Here is an 18940-nt window from a genome sequence, read left to right as displayed (position 1 = left end):
CTTTTCAAACAAATGCAACAAGTTTGTTTTTTAAAGTGCTCTAGAAATAAATCTGACGTTGACCATGACCGTGTTAATATTTGCCATCACAGGAACGTTTTATAAAAAAAGAATAACCTCCTGAAAACATTTTCTGAATGTTGCTTTGAGAATGTTCTTAATTTGTTATCATGTAACATTGAGGGATCGTTTTATAAAGAACATCTTTAATGTGTTACCCCAACAACGTCCAAAACACAACCTTAGAATGTTGCAGGCAAAACGTTCCACCTTTGTTAACATATCACATTAAAGGAACATTTTATAAAAATACTTTCTGTCATCTCAGGCCTTAATAAGATCCTCAAAACATCCTCTGAATGTTGCAGTTAAAACGTTATGACTTACTTAACCTTAAACCTTATAGGAACATTATTTAAAATAATAAACATCCTAAAAAGGTTCTTTGAACATCAGATTAAAACGTTTCTTTAAAACATTATTAGAACCTGTAGGTAACGTTAGCCAAAGTTGTGAGAACGTTCCCCGCTAGCTGGGTGACACCTAAGCATAACAAAAGGTCGAGCAAGGGACATGTACTGAGTACAGTGTCATCATATAAACGTTGCATTTGGTTTTACCATATAAGGTAAAATAAGAAATTGCCACTACAAGAGTCAGGGATCAAAATCACCCCAAAGATTAGGCTACTGGACAACCAAGAAGGTGTTCTCAACAGAGCAAGAGATGCTTTTGAGAGACTGCCTGATGGAGGCAGCTGATTTATACTATGGTCTCAGCTCAAAGGCGGAAGGTCTACATCATTAATGTAGAATAGGCTATCTGTACAGATGGAAGTGACTTTTACACCAGCCACAAATAAAACTCGAGAGAGATGAGTTATTGTTATTACAACGTGACTTCACTATTATTTAACAACTCTTTTTATTGGGTTCTTTTATTTGGGGTTAAGTACATTGTCAGAATAAGTGAGAAATGAATTTAACTTCTGTTAGACAGCTATATGCCATACAGTACATGTTTGCATACATTCACAGTAAATGTTTATTCAGTATGATAGCTGTCTAACAGAAGTTAAATTCATTTCTCTCTCGAGTTTTATTTTTGAGCTTTGTCAAAAGCCACTGTGTCAAGTGTCCTACTTGGGTTGCCGTCCGGAGTTGTCCAATGTGGCGGACCATCTCGCACATGCGCTGTACAGATAGGGCAGGGGGACAGATCGGGTAGTGACAGACACATTGAGAATGTATAATATAGCAAAATGGCTATCCTAGTGTAAATGTTTTTTTACTTATTGGGGAAAACCAAAAAAGTGTTAAAACTGTCCCTGGTCTCCGTAGCACAAAATGAAAACACTCAAGTAAAGTACAAATACCTCAAAATGTTACTTTAGTATAGTAGTTGAGAAAATGTACTTAGTTACTTCCCACCTCTGTTGGACAATCCAACGGGAGGGAAAACAGAGACAGGAAGTATATATTAGCATTTACTATACATTCACCTATTATTTTCACATACTGGTGTGCTGTAAACTCCATCATTTGACAAGCTTTGATGTCTTAACTGTTATTGGTTTATCTGTGTTCATTTTTTAACAATGCAAAAAACCTTAGTCAAGTGCTGGCGTGGTTCCATCCATGTCACATTTTATTCTTGCAGCTATTCAAAGTGTGGCATCTTTGGTTTGATTATTTAACCCATAATGGCATCAAGTTACAGTTAGAGTTACTTTGGAGGAAATATAAAGAGAACAGTTGCAGAGTCAAGTTAGATATGTGGCTTTAGTTTCCTTCCTAAGAAAAAAAAGTGAAGGTGCAACAAGACCAAAATAACATAGTATTTGTTAACCAAATTCCTCGCCTCTGGCATTTACGTTTTGGCAGTGGGAACATTTAAATATGCATGCTCAACAACATCTCTCATTATTTACAGCAAAGCAGAAGTGGCATATCACCGACTTTATAGCAGCTGATCCAAAACATCAAGAGCAAAACCATCCCAACATTTACAGAACTACTGATTTGAGGAAACAGCTGGACGATGAGGTGAGTATCTGCTTCTGAATTATATACCTTAAAAAAAAAACCTTAGAAAATCTTGAAATCTTGAAAGGGATGTGCAAAATAGTCATTATATACAGTCTTTAATTCACTATTAGTAAAGAATAACGAGTAATGAATATACTTTATAGGGATTCTATTACTATCTAATAATAAAAAAAAAAAAAATGCAATAACGCGCTTTAACCACTAGGTGCCCGTCTCTATCAGCTGTGCACCGTTATGGTGTAAATACAGTCAATCTACCAATTGGATCAAATATAAAAGTCAGCCGAATTATTGTTGATACTGCAAGGAGACGTGTTGTGTGAAAAATAAATGTAAGATGTTGTTTAACTGCTGATATATTTAGGATCCACGTCACGTTTTCAGTTTGGCGGCATTTCCTCCTGTTTGTCTCAAGCCCTCATGTTTCTCATAAGGGCTCTATAAATATACAACTACGGTAGATATTTCATATTTAATGCAGCCGAACCGTGTATTACAATGCCTTTATGTGATGACTTTCAAAGAGAAAAGCAAGCACACTCTGAATAATGTATTATTTTATTTAAAAAATATGTTTTCGGATTTCACATTTTCTAAACACCAAATCCCAGCGTGCTTTGCGGCTAAATCGAGCTGAGGATCTTGCCTCCGCCTGTTTCCGGTTTCGTATTTCGTAAGGATGTATTTTGTTGTACACACATTCCTTCACATTTCAATTTTAATTTACATTAAAGTATTTCGTGAGGCCTTCTAACATGTTTTTAAATATAACTACGGTTGTAGTTGAAGAGTTTGTAAATTAACATGAACCGAAGCTGTTGCCTGGCAACGCAATCACACAACGTCACGTCCGTTAATTCCACATCCACCTGGATTAACATCGATTAAATACATTAATGTAGCCTTTGTTTCTGCTAAAAGAGGTGTCGACCAGCTGGGGCAACAAGAACATGTTCACAAAACCTATCAATATCGTTTAATCAACAAGGATAATCTGGTGTTTTTGAACTGATGAGTAGTGGAGATATCACTGTCAAATCAATTGACAGTAAGGAGAATACTTACTTCCTGGTGTACAATTCTCTGTTATCCAATGGGACTGGACGCTCACATTGCCTTTAAGGGCAGCCGACACAAACGAATGCCGTGCTTCCATGAACGTCAAATCCCGCCGCAGATGGGAATACATTGCAATCAGTTGAAAGCTATTTGCGTCCCTTTATTAAGCTGAAGGAGCCTAGGAGCGTCACAACTGCACGCCACCGGACCCTGACCAAACGTCGCTCCTGGACGATTATGGAGTGAGAGTGTGTTGGTTTACGTGTTCGGTGTAATGACGTACAACGGCCTCGACAATTTCTGTAGTCCTATTCAGCCACTCGGTAACAACCATCGTTTTTCAGACACGTAAACTCTTCAAAAATCACCAGTGGGGTCGCTGCTGATGTATTTAATGTTGTAGAACAAAACGTGATTTATCTCTTAAATTCGTGTCAACAGCAGACCTTATTTCGAGCTATTTTCCAAAACCCTATGGAAAAAATGCATTGCTTTTTGACGAAGGAACCGGAAATGCTAAAAAATGCTAACTTACTTCCGGGTTTTAGGACGAGTCACTGCGGTTCTCCATAGAATGGCGAAGTCACACCCATCTACTTCCGGTCCATGGGACCTTATTTCGGAAAAATAATGTATTGAAGTCAATGGAGAGAGAAATAGTATCTTTCGATCCCGTTTGAATTGTGCCATGAATTACACACATGATGTTTGTCAATCTTAAAAAATCATTTCCATGTAAAAAAACTCACAGTTTGTCGTAAAACTGTTGAAATATAAGACAATGAAAAATACGCAACTAGAAAGACTACAAATCCCAGAGTGAGTAAGTGATGTCACAATTGTTTTCCTCCACTAAGAGATAGCTAAGATCAGCGCCATATAGATATAATCTATCTACTGTATATGGCGCTGGCTAAGATAAGATAACTTTAACAAGATGCCTGTGTGCTTAGTACCAGGATGTTATCATACCAGCAATGGGTCTTGCTCGTTCTTTCGCTTCCCATCTGATGAAAGGACCAGGAGTGGCTGGATCAATTTAGCTACCTAGCTAGTAGCTAGCACGTTAGTTAGCATTACAGCCTTGTCATTTTTATTAACCTTAATATGAAGTAACCCAAAATGTTAAAAAGTAAGAGTCGTAGTCATATTTCGTGAACCCTTTGAAGAGTACTGTCACCGGTGTGATCATTCTATAATACACCATTTAAGCCCGGGGGATAAATGCTAACGCTAACGCTAGCATCGGCAATCGCCGATCTTTTCTACTTCATGCTATCTGCACAAATGGTTGACATTAAACAGTAAAAAGAGCAGGCACTTCAGAGAGAATCAAAGGAAGGCAGGCAGGCAGCTTTGCATGACATTCTTCTGGACGTGTTTCATTGTGGTGACAGTGAGGGTAGTCAATCGTTTTGTTGACAAGATAGTAGTGACGGCCATCTTGGTAACCTGTGTTGTTCTGCGAGACCAGAGATGTTGTTCATTGAGCGTTTCACACAAACAAATGTTTTACTTCACAGTTTTACGACACTTTTTTTTTCTTTACTTGCAAAATTATCTTTTAAATTGACAAACATCATATGTGTAATTCGTGGCACATTTCAAACGGGATCGAAAGATAATCTTTCTCTCTCCATTGAATTCAATACATAATTTTTCAAATGAAAGTCCCATGGAGGTCCACCGGAAGGGGAGGGACTTCGCCACTCTATGCAGCTTCCATGTAAAGTTAGCGTGGGTGAAAACAGTTTTTCCGGTTTCAAAGTTTTCATCATGAAACCGGATATATTCCCGTCACTGTCAAATGATTACATAGTGATACCTGCATTACTCATCCACTAAAAAAACATCAATTTATCCTTGTTAATTACACAATATTGATTGGTTTAAATTGTGTATAATGCTTTTGTGTTTTTAACCTTCGATTCAGAGAAACAAATAGTTTTTTAGGAGTTTAGACACTACAGTTTACATCCATGGTCCAGCCTCCCCCCATAACTACACAAGCTGGCTATTGTGTGTTTCGCAACATGTTATTTGGCACGTCTCTTTATAAGACGTTTTCGTATTTCCCACAAATAGAAGTTGCCAGTATTAAACTGTGTACACCCTGGAGGTTTAGGGGATACGAAACACAGTGGTGTTATCGAATTTCAAAACATATAATTAATGAATGGGTTTATTAATATACCCACATGACACCTAAGGTCAGAAGAGCTTTATTTAACAGCTGGTCTTATGTCTGTGACCCTTCCTGTTGTTGATTGATAAGCCTGAAACATGCACTTGTCAAGGTTCAGAGGCACATTTTGCAAATATGGCAGTAGCCATCGATCATCTTAAGATAAGATAAGATATACTTTATTGATCCCAAGTCGGGAAATGTTTTTGTTACAGCAGCATATTACAGCAGCATACTACTTGTTCTACTCCACTACAATTCAGAGGTTAAACTGGTATTTTTACTCCACTACATTTATTTTAGTTACTTTGCAGATTCTGATTAATGATGTGAAATATAAACAACCCTTAAATCAGACTTTAGTTACACCTGAGTCAAATTCAGGGAAGGTGAAGTGCCAAAATAAACTTTGCAATATATTTGACGTAAAGTACTTTGTCAGACTTCATATTTATCTGTGGATAACCCCAACATTTTTTTCTTAATCAAAAGAAGACCTTAACTTAAATTAATCTTTAATGCTTAAATAAAGCCTTATTAGTTTGTCTGTTTTGCACGTCCTCCTGTTAATATCTTTGGACGTCCTGCACTGAACTGTTTTATTGTAGAGATCACTACAGTATCTTCTTGATATTTTCTATTTTGTATGTAGGCTACTCTTAATATTTAAAAGTTTTCATCAAATAAAACGTATTCAACAACACAATTAAACAACGTGCTTTAACCACTAGGCGGTGCGGGTTAAAAAACCAGTGGTGTAGTTAATAAAACATAATAATATCAAACATGACAATTAACTTTATTGTGAAATTAAAACAGAACGGTAAAGGAAAATACAGTTTCAGTCTCTCGATATGAAGCTTATGCATTGTACCATGAACCTGTATCGACCTGTAACAGTCAACTGCATGAGGAGTTGGAAAAGTAGTAAATAATATCTTTAAAAACTACAAAAAAATCCCTTTCTATCAGCTGTGCACCGTTATGGTGTAAATACAGCCTATCTACCAATTGGAACAAATATAAAAATCAGCCGAATTAGTGTTGATAGTGCGAGGAGACGTATTGTGGGAAAAGAAATGGAAAATGTTGTTTAATTGCTAATATATTTATGATCCACGTCACACAAAAAACACAAAAGCAGTGTACACAATTTAAACCAATAAATGTCGTATAATTAACAAGGACAGACTGATGTTTTTTAGTTGATGAGTACTGCAGATATCACTGTTAAATCATTTGATCATTGGTTTTATTATGAAAACGTCAAGACCGGAAATACTGTTTTCAACCCGTAACTTCACATGGAGGCTGCCGCATACCTCAAATCATCTTCGTAATATCTATCAAACTATAAATCCTACATATCGACTGGACGTGGATTCTAAAAGTACAATATACACTTCTCGCTAGAAATCTAATCAAAAAGCATTTTAATGGGCAAACTATCTTACAATTTAGGATTTTACATAGAGGGTTATTTGTGAATAAACGACCATCTGTAACGTTTGCATTCAACGGGAGCACTAGAGGGCGAACATTTTAAAACGTAATTATAGGACGTATTAAGCGCTTGAACAAACAACATATTTGGTCGTAATAATTGGGCCTGAACAATCGGCCTATTTGGTCGTGTGAGTTGGAGGACTTGTAACAAACCTGGGTGTACGGATTGAACCTGATTTGAACTCAGATCAATTCTGTGGTAAAATCCAGCTTTTTTCAGGTAAGAATTTTAGCTAAGGTCAAGCCTTTCCTTTCGTTTGATGACTTTGAGCAAGTAATACATTGTTTTATATCCACTAAACTGGATTACTGCAATGCTCTGTACATTGGAGTAAGAAAGGCTTCCCTGTCACGCCTACAGCTGGTCCAGAATGCTGCTGCAAGCCTCCTTACATGGACAGGCAGGCGTGAACATATTACGCCTGTACTCGCCTCGTTACATTGGCTACCAATCCATTTTAGAATACAATTTAAAATTGTGCTGTTTGCATACAAAGCCCTAAACGGTTTAGCCCCACCGTACCTGCAGATCTTTTAAAACCGTACACACCCACACTGAGGTCTGCTGACAGACTCCTTCTGGTCGTCCCAAAATCAAGGTTAAAGCAACGAGGAGCCTTTGCTGTTGCAGCTCCAAAGTTATGGAACGAATTGCCCCTCAGGGTTAGACTTGCTCCAACGCTGCCTGTTTTTAAATCTCGTTTAAAAACCCATTTATTTTCCCTTGCATTTACAGACCAGGTGACACTTGTGCTTTTAAATTTGGGTTTTTATCTTACGAGTGTTTTGTATTGTTTTTACGTCATGTCGGAGAGTTATTCAGTCTGTGGCTTCTGATCTGGTTTCATTGTCTCGTGTTTTACATTTCTTTCATGTCCTGTCTGTTTTTTATGTATTTATGCTATGTTTTTTTGTACAGTTGTTGATGTACAGCACTTTGTTCAACTCTTTTGTTTTTAAATGTGCTGTAGAAATAAAGTGGATTGGATTGGATTTTGTATTAAACTATTCACGATGTTTTAAAATATTTTTTATGTTGTTTTTTTTAGTAGTGCTGCTGAAACACTGGCGTCCAGACTGGAGGCCCTGCAGTGCCACTTCACCTGGAACCTTGACCTCAGCAGGTCCTTACTTTTACGTTGTAGGGACGACTTGTTAGATATTGGTACTGAGAATGGAAACAGATGGCTGGGATTTGGGCAACAAACTGAGTGCAAGAAAGTGATGGGTACACAATTTTTAAACAACGTCATTAATTAAAAAAAATATTAAAAAAAATATTTTTAATTTGTTTTACTTGTAGTACTGATATCGTCCACTAGACTCCTAGTGACGCATTTGTGTGTATGTGTTTGTTTCCCGGGGAAACCCTCACAAGAAACACCGGCTGTTGTTATGCCGGCTGTGACGTTAAGTTGCCGCTTGTAATTATGCCGTTACAAGCTTAAAAGTTGTATTTATCATCTGAATTTGGTGAAACAAGTTTAATATTCTTAAAACCAAGACTTTGTTTATTTGAAATCAGATGAAAACAAACTGTCACGGACACTGCCGTGTTATCTATGATTACTACGCTTTTCATTCATAATTTCAGCAGGAGGGAGGGGGAGTGGTGCTGAGGAACAGCAGAGTGCGGCCGTGTTGACATTCCCCTTATTGTGGAATGAGGGGAATGCAGAGACAGGCTACAAGTGTCTTAGGTTCAAGTTAGACAACTAATGTCTGGGTAGTGTTCATGACTTCATGTTTATGTCATCTTAATGGTTCATCTCAATACACACACATTTTCCGTGCTTTCCAATAGTTTACAATCGTTTTATTCCACTGTTTAATAACCTGTTCAATACAAACATGCCACTTGTAAAAATGAAATAACATTTCATTCCTTTTGATTGTAAAATGTCAATGAAGATGTCAGACTTAGTATATTTGTTAATAATTACATACAACACATGGAATTTGTGTGTGTGTGTGTTCCATGTGAATCTGCGGCCCCCTAGTGTTTATTTGTGGACATGTGAATTCCGAGACCACGGGGTTCCCTGCTTTGATTTTACTTTTTTTTCTATGTCTTTCGGGCAAAACTTGTATCCTTACAGAAATCAAGTACATGCTCGAAAATGGCATTGCCGAACCTTCTTGTTCAAGCCAGGCATCGACCTGTCTGCTTGTGGAGAAGTCTGATAAAAGTCCTAGGTTTTTGCACAGATTATCTGAAGGTTAATGCTGTTACTAAACCCGATCCACTGCCTCGTATGGAAGATTGTATTGATCAGGTTGGTTCTAAGCAGTTTGGAAGCAAATTTGATCTTTGAAAAGGTTACTGGCAGGTTCCACTCTCCCCAAGAGCCAAGGAAATCTCCGCCTTTATTACACCCTCAGGGTTATACTCCTATAACGTGATGACTTTTGGTCTGCGTAATGCTCCCTCCACATTCCAGCGACTTAAGAACAGGGTGGTGTCGGGGTTGGAATGTTGTGCCGTGTACTTGGATGACGTTGTGATCTATAGCGATACGTGGGAGGAACATTTGGCCCGTATTAAGAAACTGTTCGACCGGTTGAGTGAGGCGTGCCTGACAGTAAACTTGGCAAAGTTCCCCGAAACCAGCCTCGGATCGCTCGTCTTTGAGTGCCAACAAAAATATTTAAACGTCAGAGCCGCAGGCCCTCCAGAACATCTGGCGTGCTCCATCTCTCGCTGCAGTGATTTTCATGCCAATCTGAGCAACAATTTAGCATTTATTTGAAAGAACAGGGTAGGTAAAATTAGACATTCTACACTCCGCAGCAAACAGCTGTTTGCTTTTCACCCAACAACGACAACTGACTCACAAAACGCTATGTTGTAGCGTTGATAAACGAAACCATTTAACTAAATTGCAAGTCAAAATACCAATACCACAGGACAATTCTTTTTTTTAAAGCAATATTTTTAGTGGCCCGAGCGGGCAAGTGGAAAGTACGTTATGCTGGCCCGGGGTGTCTAAATAGTGCTTCCGGGCCAGCGGGCCATTTATAATGTCGAGCCCTGAGAGGCCTCCCGAAACGCGATGGGCCGTCTTATAACAGCTGCCCAGGTGCAGCTCGTCAGTCCACGATCATCCGACAGCACTGGAACCTGCAAACAAGGGAAGAGAGAGACCACAGAACGCCAAGTGGTGTGGAGGGGTCGTCACACCTCTTAATTACTGATATATATATAATAGTAATCCTAATCCTGGTTCTTATTTAGTAGACGATGAAACCAGCAAAAGTGGCCTGGCTGGATGTTTAATTCCTGGCCTGACATACATTTATTTTCCGGAAAAGGGAATGCCCTAATGCACCTTAGGGAAAAGTTTCACTTTGACAGAACCCTAAAAGCAAACACAGTACAGTGTATCTACGTGTGTGTGTGTGTGTGTGTGTGTGTGTGTGTGTGTGTGTGTGTGTGTGTGTGTGTGTGTGTGTGTGTGTGTGTGTGTGTGTGTGTGTGTGTGTGTGTGTGTGTGTGTGTGTGTGTGTGTGTGTGTGTGTGTGTGTGTGTGTGTGTGTGTGTGTGTGTGTGTGTGTGTGTGTGTGTGTGTGTGTGTGTGTGTGTGTGTGTGTGTGTGTGTGTGTGTGTGTGTGTTACTTGAAGCCCAGAAGAAGAATGACACAGATCCTCTCTAGGTGAAGGAGCTTGTCGATTAACTTGTGCAACAGTTGAAACTCTGGCACGCCCAGCATTTGTTCTGATAATTCTTTAGATTTAGTTTCCATTCCTGGAGAACAGAAGTAAAGGGCGAGGAGGCGGTTCATGAGATGAATGCATAAATGCCCCGCCCCTGTATTGTTAGCTGTGGGCATTTAAAGCTCCGTGCTCAAAAACATCCCATATTTTACAGCGAGACAGAAGATACACATCACTGACTTTATACCAGAGCATCAAGAGCAAAACCCATCCTAACATTTACAGAACTACAGAGCTGAGGAAACAGCTGAATGATGAGGTGAGTTGATTATGTTTTGCTTTTTTTCTAATAATTGGCATATTACTGAATAATGTATTCGTGGTTATGTTTCAGCAGGAGGAGAAATGCTGAATCCATCTGTTTAGTATATATTTTTTGAATGACCATTTTATTTCCCTTACTCACCGTAACACTTCCTGTCTGCTTTGATCGACTCTGTTGCTCAATGTCATACATTTCATCCTACCACCCTATACCTTACTTAATTGTATCCTCCTTCCTTGCCTCCTACTCTTCTGTTATTGTGATACTCTTTTTAACCATTAATTCCCTTAATATTTCTTTCTTATGTTGCCTCCACTTTTTACTACTGCTTCATTAAAGTTACTTTATTCCTTGTTGCATATTAAATAATGTTTAGCTTTTCAAACACAAACACAGTACACTTTGTAGAACTCAATTCTTTTGTCTCCAGCAACTAACACAAATACAATAAATCCTTCCCTCAAAGTTCATTCTACAACTCTGGGTTACCCAACAAAATGAGAGCTCTAGTCCCTGCATGCTGAAGAAGAAAGAAACAAAGTCTGAAGCCATGGGTCTATGCCGGAAAACGGTGGAATGCTCCCTCCGAGTTGTGAGGTAGTGAAGTAGAGTGTGAGATTGACAGGCAGATTGAAACAGAAGCAGCAGTAATGCATGTGTTGTGCTGGTGAAGGGGGAGTTGAGCCCGAAGGCAAGTCTCCCATTTACCAATCGTTCTACGTTCCAACCCTCACTTATGATGATCTTCAGTTCTTTAAGTTAAATGGATAATTTTATCCGCCTATTCAGTGTTTTGTACTCCATTCCTTCCTTCCATTCCTCTACATTAGTTAAACAGTGTGTATTCAAATGTTGCACACTTCAGAGGCATTTTGCAGAGGTGGGACCAAGTCATTGTTTTGCAAGTCCGAGTCAAGTCTCAAGTCAGGATGGGCGAGTTCAAGTCAAGTCCAAGTCCTAAACTTTGACAAAACGAGTCTTAAACAAGTCATTATGTGCTTTTCACCAAATGTAATGTCATAGATCAACGGAATAATACTTAATAATCAAACTGCTCTTTATTAGTCAGATTCATAATTTAATAATCAATTTTCTCTCTGCTGGTAAAGTAACGTGTTTTTTTCTAATTTAAGAGGGATCAGTAAGGTAAGGCTACCGTGACGGTTTGATTCAGAAGGAGTTTAATGTATAAGATCCCTGATGTTGAGGTAACCAGAATGTTTATTTCCACTGTGTACAACATGTCATAAGGGACCCACAATCTATCTTTATGCAAGGGCTAATGTGCAGAGAGGCGGTCTCTATGGGAAAAGAACACCTGCATCTAGATCTCCCTGCAGGTGGTATAGTATATTTTGATGCTAATACTTTTGTACTTTTACTTGTAACATTTTGAATGCAGGACTTTTTATTGTATCAGAGTATTCCTACACTCTGGTACTTTTACTCAAGGACAAGACCTGAACTTCTCCCACCTCTGGCAATAAATTGTGAGTGCACTACCAAAAAAAAAACCCTGCTCTGAAGGTTATTTTCATTTTACAAATTCTGCACTCAGCTTTGCTTTCTCCAATATCATTGAAATGCAGCCAGATGCTACTTCTTTTTTCGTTTTTTGCAAATTTCTTGACTTTTTCCGACGTGCTTGCATTTAAATCCATTTCCCCGTCCGCTCTGTGCAGCTGGCCTGTACCACTACACGTGCTGTGCCCCCCACCCTTCTTTCACATAATGGTATGATCCTAGTGTGTCCTCGCATATGATTGGCCGCATGGTGGCCCAGCTAAATAAAGACCCGCCCCTGCCTGCAAGGATTCTCAGCAAGAGTTGCAGTGGCTGAAGATTCTGCTCTCCCCGACGGGAGTCTGCTCTTCTAGCGGCATCTCGCGATCGGCGTGTTGGAGACCTCTGAATTAAATGATCAAGTCACCTCAAGTCAGAAGGCTCAAGTCCAAGTCAAGTCCCGAGTCATTGGTGTTCAAGTCCAAGTCGAGTCGCAAGTCAAGTCGAGTCTCAAGTCATCAAATTGGTGACTCGAGTCTGACTCGATTCCAAGTCATGTGACTCGAGTCCACACCTCTGGCATTTTGTATTAAACTATTCAGGATGTTTTAAAATATTTTTTGTTTTGTTATTTTCTATTAGTGCTGCTGAAACACTGGCGTCCAGACTGAAGGCCCTGCAGTGCCACTTCACCTGGGATCTAGACCTCAGCAGGTCCTTACTTTTACGTTGTAGGGACGACTTGTTAGACATTGGTACTGATAATGGAAACAGATGGCTGGGTCACATCTACAACCTGCGAGGGTTCATTCAGTACAAGCTGGGATCCAATGAAGACGCCCAAAGTTTCTTCAACAAGGCTACAGAGGCCTTCAATAAGATGAGAAATGCAGATGGGGGCCCCTGGTTGGTGGTGAACTACGGGAACCTGGCTTGGCTGCACCACCACCTGGGAGACCAAGCAGAGAGCGAGGCCTACCTGTCAAAGGTCGACGCCCTGAATAACAGATACCCATCTCTATCCCAGGAGGAGCTCCACCCAGAGATCTACGCTGAAAAAGCCTATACGCTGATGACGTTTAACGGCGACATGAACCTGATTGCAGATTACTTCCAGAGAGCCATCGAGATGCAGCCGGACATGGTGGAGTGGAACAGCTGGCATGTCTTAGCGTTATTGTATGCTTCTAAGCACAGCAGGACAGGGCTGGATGATGACATCTTTAAGAAAATGAGAATTGCCCAAGAACAGGATCCAGAGAACTTGTACCTTGCTGCTCACTTCCTTTGTCAACGTGCTAAGAGAGGAGAAAGTATTGAAGATGAAGCACGTGAGTTAGCCACAAAGGTTTTGAGAAGTCCTGTCGGCAGCTACAGTGGTTTAAAACCATTGCTATGGATTTACGGAAAACGTTACGATGAGGACATTGATTTGGCAGAAGAGGCTCTGAAGAACCATCCAGATGAGCGTTATCTGAAGAGACGTGCTGCTCTCTGCTACAAAAAGAGGCTCCTTTTCAGTGACAGTCCCCCAACGACAAGCATGCTAGAAAGAGCAGTCCGTCTCCATCAGGAGGTGATTGCTCTTTACCCTGATTCCCCACTTATGAGGAAACTAAACCTTGCCGCGATATACACACGCACGTCACATGATGGTCAGGCTAAAGCCGAGCAGATATATCAGGAACTGCTAAAAAGTGATCTGGAACCTCCAGGCCAACAGGTGCTTTTCAACAGCTACGCAAAATATTTAAATTTCCAAAAACAGGATCGCAAAATGTCAATACGATATCACATGAAGGCAGCACAGATACAGCACCAATCCTTCTTTCGTAAGGACAGCATCAAAGTTCTGGGGATCATTAGAGACAAAGGCAGGAACAGCATGTGTAGAGAAATAAGGGAGTTTCTGGCAAACCTGCAAGAGCCATAGTGTTCTTAACAGCTCAGGGAGAACAATCAGAGAAAAACATAGGTATTGCACTGCCTGAAAATAATCTATACTTATTGATTGAGCTGTGTACTTTAAAGGCAGTTTCAACAAGTGTCTGCACATAATTAGTAGACAGAGGCTGTTTAAAGATATATCTAAAAGCTCATGTACTGAAAAACTGTCAGCAGTAGTTATCTCGATTTAGGAAACAAGCCAAATCCTTTATAACACTGGTTGTTGACATGTTGTTTTAATTAATTATGTGTATGTATTCCATCCTTCTAGCAAAATACTCTATGACCTATGAAATGTGCTTTGCCGTAAGCTTTTATTTGTGTAATATAAAAATGTGTGATTGGTATTTCAATATATTATGGATGTATAACCTCAATAGTATTGCATGATGCAACTGGTTGTATGTCAAGAGTGCCTCTATACTGTAAAAAACAATAAAAATGCATTGTGTAAATCAAGACATGTACTTGTTTTTGGTTTCCTGGTTGCTTTAGGGTTAACCCTCCATGCATGAATTATGAAAACGTCAGTCAGGATTTTTTTACCAAGTGTTCTTATTGCTCTTGGGGCATTACAAACAAGATTTGAACATTAGTTTCTTTTTATCTAGTTTTTTCAAATTTAAAAAAAAAAGAGTTGTAGGCTATATGTCCACTCAGGTGGTCAGTATGCGTCTAAGTTTGAACTGAAGACATGTACATTTTGAAAAAATGTTTTATAATAACTTAAGTATCTTGATTTACGGCCCAAAAAGATATTGCAGATGAAGTATTTTCAAGAACAACAGCAGCAGTAACCGTATGAATTCTAGTTTAAATGTAGCCAGTGATGCATGACGTCCACTTTAGTGGACAGGTGATTAATCACAATTTCCTACAAACATAAAATCAATACTTTGACAATTTATGAATTATATGATTCCTTAGTTGTTACTTGATGTCACCAACATTGTTATACCTGCAGGGGGCGCTTTCCATAAAAGGATTGGCAAGATATATACTAGTGATTCGGTCCATCTGGCTTTCTGTCGTCTATCTTGGTTTTAGAGAAATGTATCATGCACTTACACTGACTTTCCACTGAGTGGCAGTGTATGGGAGGATGCAATAGGGTCCTATGGAGTGGCTGATGTGCAACTATGCCATCAAAACCCATATACATATACAAGAAAACACCTTTTGAATAGCTGTCCACTGTAGTGACCTCTATTCGTGAAATACATGCATATACGCTATAGAACATGTAGCAGTACTGCACACAAGGTGCCTAAATGTTCCACTTTGAAGTCAACAAGGATGAGCAATAAACACAAACAGCTGTATGAGAATTTCCCCCAGGGATAAGGGGTGATGAAAGACAGTGCTCCTATAAAAGAAGATGAACTTTTATGTGAAAACAAGTGTTTGTTTGTTTAGTTCAGCAGTACCCTGTCAACAGGAAGTGGTTTCCAAACAACAGTGACGTGCGGTGAGCTTCATGGCTGGTGAGGCACTGACTCTTTCAGAGTCAGATTTACAAATATTATATTTTGACCTTAATCAAAATATTCGGTTATTTTGAAAAGCTTTTTTAGTCTGGTGCTTCGATTCATTTTAAACAGACCGTTCAACAAAAGGATACCCAAAATCTAAATATTGGATTGTTCTTTCTTAGTAAGATCCCATTTTCATTACAATTGTGGTCTTACCTTGACTTGAAGATTAAGTCCATGCTAACCTTCTGGACAACAATCTCTATTCGTTTTTTGTAAAAGTCCTCCTACTGTAATCTTCCTGTAGTTTCAAAAGTCTAGTTTGTTGTTTGTGTCTCCCGTCTCTGCTTAGAATAACAGTAGCAACAAGAACCTGTGGGCTCACGTGCGCCCCCTTCAGTGCGGCAGAGGTTATGGCTGCCTCTCCTGCTGCTTTTTTCATTGCCGTTATATGATGAGACCAGCGAGCCTAAATATCATATACGTTAAATAAGTTATTTAGAAACTATGGATGGCGAGGATAAATGTAATAAAGGGATCTACAAACATTACATTGGTGACATACAGGCATGGGCGCGGGAAGGGGGGTGCTGAGGGCGCTGCAGCACCCCCTAGCGGCAGGCAGGGGGTGCGGAGCTCCCCTGTCTGCTCCCACTGTGCATAATCTGTGTAATATGTAGCCAATAAATTCCACATTGTTGGTAAAATAATATTTTGGCCTGCCCCGAATATTTTTTCTGTGGCCCCGGACAATTCTACCTCAATAATATAATACATTAACCGTGCTTTACGTGAACCTCATCAAGACACTAGAAAGGACAGCAGGACTGTAATTTCCCGTGTTCAGTGAATGCAACAGAGGCAAGACACCAGACCAATCAGAGAGTTGCATGGAAATAAAAGTGTGCTTGTGTCATTCAAGCTCGCGGCTCTGTGTGTGTGCGGAAATATTGCATTTAGTGTGTGTGAGAGAGGGGGAGAGAGAGAGGGACCGGTGCCAGCAGCAGGGACCGTGTTGTTAGCATCTGGTTAGCTAGCTGCACTAACGGACATACGGAGCTGTTTGTTCCACAACAAGCTGGAGGAGAGCTCTCCTCTCAGACTGAGAGGCTCAGGTGAGCTAAAGGACTCTCTGAGTGTTTAGATAGTTAACTTTAGTCTAAGTTATCTCAGTGGGTCTCAAACGGTTTGGTCAAAAATTATTCAAAAGATTATTTCCGCGGCACACCTTCATATGATCATTATAGTTATTAAAAAAATAAGAGAATAAAGGAAAAACAGTTATGAAATACTATATGGCAGTAAAACAAGAAGACAGTTTGAAAGGGGAGTGATTTGTAAAATATCCATAAAGAAAAAGAACATCTGCTTACAGTTGTGTTTCATCTGGGTGTTGAGAGATGTATCCATAGATCTCTTAATGTTGCTCTCAAAGTGCACCAGATTGATGCTTTTAACTTCAATATTTAAAAAAAATCTTCCCGGGGGAGCATCCCCCCGGACCCCCCTAGAGGAGGTGAGGTCCACTCCCCACTCGTAAAAAATTGCATTTTACCCCTGCCTATATGCCGTGAACTGATTATTGAGCCTTCATTGTAACAGTCGCGGGTTTACTGTGTGTTTGCGTGTAGGGACTTTTTTTGTGTGTGCTCTATAGTGCCCGTAATAGTGTTCACTGGAGTCCAGCACCTCAGCACCCCCACTCAAAATACCTTCCCGCGCCTCTGCATACAGGGAGATGTTAACAGGCATGCGCTTAGGGCCCGCTTTCCAGCCAGTTTCTGTGGGGTGACACATTCTGAGGTGAGGCAGAGCTCATCTGTGTCTCACCTCACCCCACAGTAACTGGCTTGAGCGCGCTCCCAATAAGAGCCCGCGTTAAATTAGTGCCCGCGCTCCAGCAAGTTACTGTGGGCTTACGAGAGGCAGAGCTCGTCCCTGCCTCACTTATCATCGCTACCCGTAGTTGTAGAGGAGCTCGGCAAATTTGCTGATTTTGACTTTAAAAAGCGATTGGAATCATACATTAATCACACTTACATCATAGATCAGTGAAGACATTTTATTATTATTACTATTTAGTTTTTCTTTAGTTGTTTTTCCGTTACATTGGAGTATGACAGGTGAGCAGTGGCGGTTCTACGAGGTGGCACGGGGTGGCAGCTGCCACCTCAGAAAAATGCCTTGCCACCCCAGCTGCCACCCCAGTTGGCAGCTTTGTTTTGAAAGAAAAGTTGTGGCTCATCGGACATTTATGAGAGAAAATCTCTAATGTCCGAGTGCAAGTGAATGCAACACTTGTAACCCCTCCCGTGGCCCTGGCATCGAGCCTGGAAATGTGAATGGCTGCGATTTCATTTGAACAGGGGGACAGCGCAAAACGAGAAGCATTTCGGATCCAAGTAGACTGAAGGAATGAGGTATTTTCGGTCAACAATGACAGAGAAGAGCCTGTCAAGTTTGGCTGCAAGGCAAGGCAAGGCAAGTTTATTTATATAGCACTTTTCTGTATGCGACAATTCAAAGTGCTTTACAAAACTAATTAAAATACTTTTTAGGAATACATACAGTAAAAACACATATAATGGCATTTTAAAACAGGCATTACAAAGCAAAGATAATAAAATAATAAAAATAAACACCACAGGTATACAATACATGTTTAAAAGGCATAGGCCTACTGTAGTGTGAATATGAGCAGCTAAATTAAAAGCAGCCAAAGAGATATGTTTTTAGCGGTTTTTAGTCTCGATTTAAAAATAGTAAGCGTTTCAGATTGTCGGGCATAAAAGCTAAATGCTGCCTCCCAATGTTTTGTTTTTACTCTCGGAACCGATAGCAGACCCGTCCCAGAAGACCTGAGGCACCTTGATGGCTCGTAATTATGCAGGAGTTCAACAATATACTTTGGTCCTAAGCCATTTATTGATTTAAAAACTAGCAATAGTACTTTAAAATCAATTCTTTGGCCGACTGGAAGCCAATGTAAATATTTCAGAACCGGACTGATGTGATCCACTCTTTTAATGTTAGTGAGGACCATAGACTGTATATTGGTATATTAGTGAGGACACGTGCAGCTGCGTTCTGAATCAGCTGCAGCTTTCTGATGGATTTTTTTGTCAGCCCTGTGAATACACTATTGCAGTAGTCCAGTCTACTAAAGATAAAAGCATGGACAAGCTTCTCTAAGTCCTGTTGTGACATTAGTTTTTTAATCCTCGATATGTACTCAGCATT

The 18940-nt window shown here is 39.9% G+C and overlaps 1 protein-coding gene across 5 annotated transcripts in view; it reads left to right on the top strand.

Annotated features, from left to right (window-relative positions):
• Nucleotides 1-18940, top strand: part of LOC307035274 (interferon-induced protein with tetratricopeptide repeats 1-like) — a 36386-nt gene that overhangs the window by 1141 nt on the left and 16305 nt on the right. The window contains exons 2-3 of one of the 5 annotated variants that reach the window (XM_079674390.1): nucleotides 1933-2045; nucleotides 12924-14687. The exons of 2 other annotated variants lie outside the window; for them this stretch is intronic. In XM_079674390.1, coding sequence (XP_079530516.1) covers nucleotides 2041-2045; nucleotides 12924-14214 — 1296 coding nt within the window. In that variant the 5' untranslated portion in view covers nucleotides 1933-2040 and the 3' untranslated portion in view covers nucleotides 14215-14687. Of the gene's footprint in view, nucleotides 1-1932; nucleotides 2046-10346; nucleotides 10773-12923; nucleotides 14688-18940 lie in introns of those variants that run through there. 2 more of the 5 variants (XM_079674389.1, XM_079674386.1) reach the window with 2 other exon arrangements.

Source organism: Notothenia rossii (genome assembly GCF_949606895.1).
Source record: "Notothenia rossii genome assembly, chromosome: 4".
Taxonomy (NCBI): domain Eukaryota; kingdom Metazoa; phylum Chordata; class Actinopteri; order Perciformes; family Nototheniidae; genus Notothenia; species Notothenia rossii.
Note: the sequence above shows the minus strand (reverse complement) of the source record. Positions and strands in the feature narration are given on the sequence as shown.